This window comes from Cryptomeria japonica, chromosome 3 (assembly GCF_030272615.1).
Source record: "Cryptomeria japonica chromosome 3, Sugi_1.0, whole genome shotgun sequence".
Classification (NCBI taxonomy): domain Eukaryota; kingdom Viridiplantae; phylum Streptophyta; class Pinopsida; order Cupressales; family Cupressaceae; genus Cryptomeria; species Cryptomeria japonica.
In genome coordinates this window covers 307,950,968-307,954,261 of record NC_081407.1, presented here as the reverse complement: position 1 = coordinate 307,954,261, position 3,294 = coordinate 307,950,968, and the positions used below count along the sequence as shown (strand labels likewise).

The following is a 3,294-nucleotide window of genomic DNA, read 5'->3' as shown; positions in this document are numbered from 1 at the left end:
ATAATAGAGGAGATATAAATCTTGAGGCTATTTGAAATAAAACTAAAAATAAAATTGCTTTAAAACAAGTAAAATAATTCCAAATTAACGATATTGTTTTATCCCGTAATTCAATATCCAGTTGAATTTTTAGTAATTTACATCCCTCTATTACTCATATACATTCGAGTATATAGTTTTATTGGTTTCTACCGTAAAACCTTGTGTAAACAATACATATAGTTCGATATTCTTTATCAAATTTGGACAGAACGGGATGAAAATATAAAACGGTTATTGGGCAAGCTGATACGACGCCATCTAGCAGCTCTCTCTTCCCTGGCACGGCGATTAAAACTATAAGGCTCAACCCAATTGCTGCAGCATTGAACAACACTTAAAACTATACTACGCCATCTATTTCTCGCTTCCCTCGCACGGGGATTAAAACTATAATACTCAACCTCAACACAATCGCTGCTGCATTGAACAACACTTACCAGAAAGTCACTACTTCTTGCAATAGCAAATCGCCCAGCTGATCTACTTTGTGAGTTGCTGCCGATATCTATTTCCTTCACGTCTATCCACCCTCTTACACTTTCATACCAGGTTGAGCACTCAATACCGTGACGAGCGGCTACGCAGCTGTGAATATAATCAGCATTACTGTCACTATTTAAGTTTTTCCATACGCGAGTGTGAGGGTCATAAACTTGCGCTCTTTCGCATCGATGGGGGGCTACGTAAAACTTACCATCAAGGAAAACACTAGCGCAGAAATAAAGAGAAGCGAAAGAGATGTAATCAGGAGGAGGAAGAAAATCCCACTTGTTTTCCTCTACATTGTAAACAAAAGCTTCTAGTCGTTGATAGTCACTGGAATACCCCATGGGGATGTAGCTGCCGGCAAAATAGACGAGTCCTTCACTTGCTGAGGCGGCGCATACAAAAAAATTTCTAGTGAATGGCACGTCGGTGCCAAGCCACCATCTCCGAGATAAAAAGTCAAATATCAACACACCGTCTCTGTAGCTGCGTCTGTTGAAAAGCCCCACCACAACCAGCTGTTTTCTCGATCTAACGAACACGCAACGATGATCCTCCCTGTATCTTAGTTTAAATTCCGCTGGGATATGAGGCAGTCTTTCCCACCACTGCGCAAGCGGGTAGTAAATAACTACGTCGAAATCACATTTATTTTCAGTTTCTTTGGATTCGCAAAGAGAAACTACTCCTTCCTCGCACTGCACCCCATGGCGCTGTCGCTGTTGATAAAAGTGTTGGCAGCTGAGAAGAGCATTCCAGCTCCTGCAGACGGCCCTAAGATTGCAGTGGTATCTGTATGGAACCCTCACCAAGCATTGCATCCATAAATCTTCTGGAAGCCCCGGAATTATTTCCATTGTGATGCAGGGTTCCCAGCGTTGAAACCAACTTCCTGATTTTTAAGCCCTACTCTAATGTATTCCTTTATATAATTACCTCTGAAGGTTTATTATAGTCACATATGCATGTAAAATTCTCCATAAAAACTAGAAAGGTCAATGAAAAAAAAAAGAAGAAAATTATTATTTTTTTTAATTTAATTTTATTTACTTTTCTTATGTATTCAATTAAATAATTTTTTAATTTCTAATTTGTAAGAAAAACAAAAAAAATCTTTAAAGTTCAAGAAAACACATGAAGACTTACATTTTTTTTTTTAATTCAAATAAAAAACTACAATAATTGTTTTGCCACTAAGTGGCAGTAAAAAAGCTTTGAAAATATTATTAAAATCTATAATTTTTATTTTTATTTCTTTCTATTATATATAATCTAAATTAAACAAGTTATATAAAAAAATTAATTAAATCTATTATAAAATTTAAAATAGTAATATTGACTGAATGAATTAAAAAATATAAAAGTATAATATTAATATAATATTTTGCTTTCAATTGGTTCGGGTCTTAAAACTGGTTGTTTTTTTAAAAATAAAATGTTTTTTATTTAGTATATATTTATAATTAATTTAGTAATCATATAAAAAATAAATCAAATTAGTTGCATTGCTTTTTAAATTGAATTTTGTAATAAAAAGTAAATTTTAAAATAAAATATAATTTTTTATTATAGAATCTTTAGTTAATTATTAAAAAGTTAGACTTTAGTTTCATTTTAGAATATGAAATTAAATAATGTGTATGGTAGATAAATTAAAATATAAATTTGCTTTAATCTTTAATTAATTTTAAAATTATAATTAGTGATTGTTTATTTATTTTAATGTATTTTTTTACTTAATTCATGATTATCTGTTAAAAATATTTATTTTTAGGTGAAGTCTAATCAATCAATTAGTTTGCATCAATCAAAAATTATTATTTTTGCTTTTGTAAAGTTGACATTTATATTTTTAAATTTAAGATATTGTAAAAATTATTTATCTATACTATGATTGGTTTAAAAATTAGAATTGTTTTTAGGAATGATAGATTTTTAAGGTTTTTTTTGGATTTAAACAAATGTCTATTTTAAATAGTTTTTTCATTTATTATTATTTATAATATTGTAAATAAAATATTTTTTCTAAATAGATATATAAATTTTAATAATTCCTTTTTATCTCAAAATATAAATAATAAATCCAATTATAGGGATTTGATTTAGTTTAAACTAGCATATATACCTTAAATTTTAATTTAATCTATATAAAACACGCGGAGAGATATCTTTGGAGGCACCTATTTTTAATCTATTTAACATGCTAAAGTAAAATAGGCACCTCTAGAAGGATATCTATGCTAGTGGCAGCCACGCGGTGTGGCATGGAAAACATAAAATAAATGCAATATATAAATATATAGTATCTTTTTCTTGAATTATATTATATTATATTATTATGTAGAGATATATGAAATATATCCATTTAGACTATTTTTAATAAATATATGTCTTGTAAGATTAAAACATATACTAAAATGTAAGATATATATTAGACTTTATTTAATGATAGTATAAAACATTATTTAATAGTCAGTATTACGGTTATGGATAAGATTAGGGTTAAGGTTAGTATTATGTTTAGAGTTAAGGTTTACATCATTGTCAGGGCTACAATTAGGGTTCACATCAAGGTTAGGGTTTGGTTAAGGTTTAGAATTATGGTTAAGGTTAGGATTTAGGATTATAGCTAGGGTTAGGGTTAAGGTTACTATTATGGTCAAGGCTAAGGTTTAAATTATTGTTAGGGTTCTAGGGTTAAAGTTATGATTATGGTTAGGTTTCAAGGTTAAGTTTATGATAATAGTTAGGGTTTATATCATGGTT

The 3,294-nt window shown here is 29.4% G+C and overlaps 1 protein-coding gene across 1 annotated transcript; it reads right to left on the bottom strand.

Annotated features, from left to right (window-relative positions):
- Positions 1 to 236: 236 nt before the first annotated feature.
- On the bottom strand, positions 237 to 1,385 carry LOC131034342 (F-box/kelch-repeat protein At1g80440-like). The gene has a single exon (XM_057965819.2). The coding sequence runs from the start codon at positions 1,383 to 1,385 to the stop codon at positions 237 to 239; it is 1,149 nt and encodes a 382-aa protein (XP_057821802.2).
- Positions 1,386 to 3,294: the final 1,909 nt, after the last annotated feature.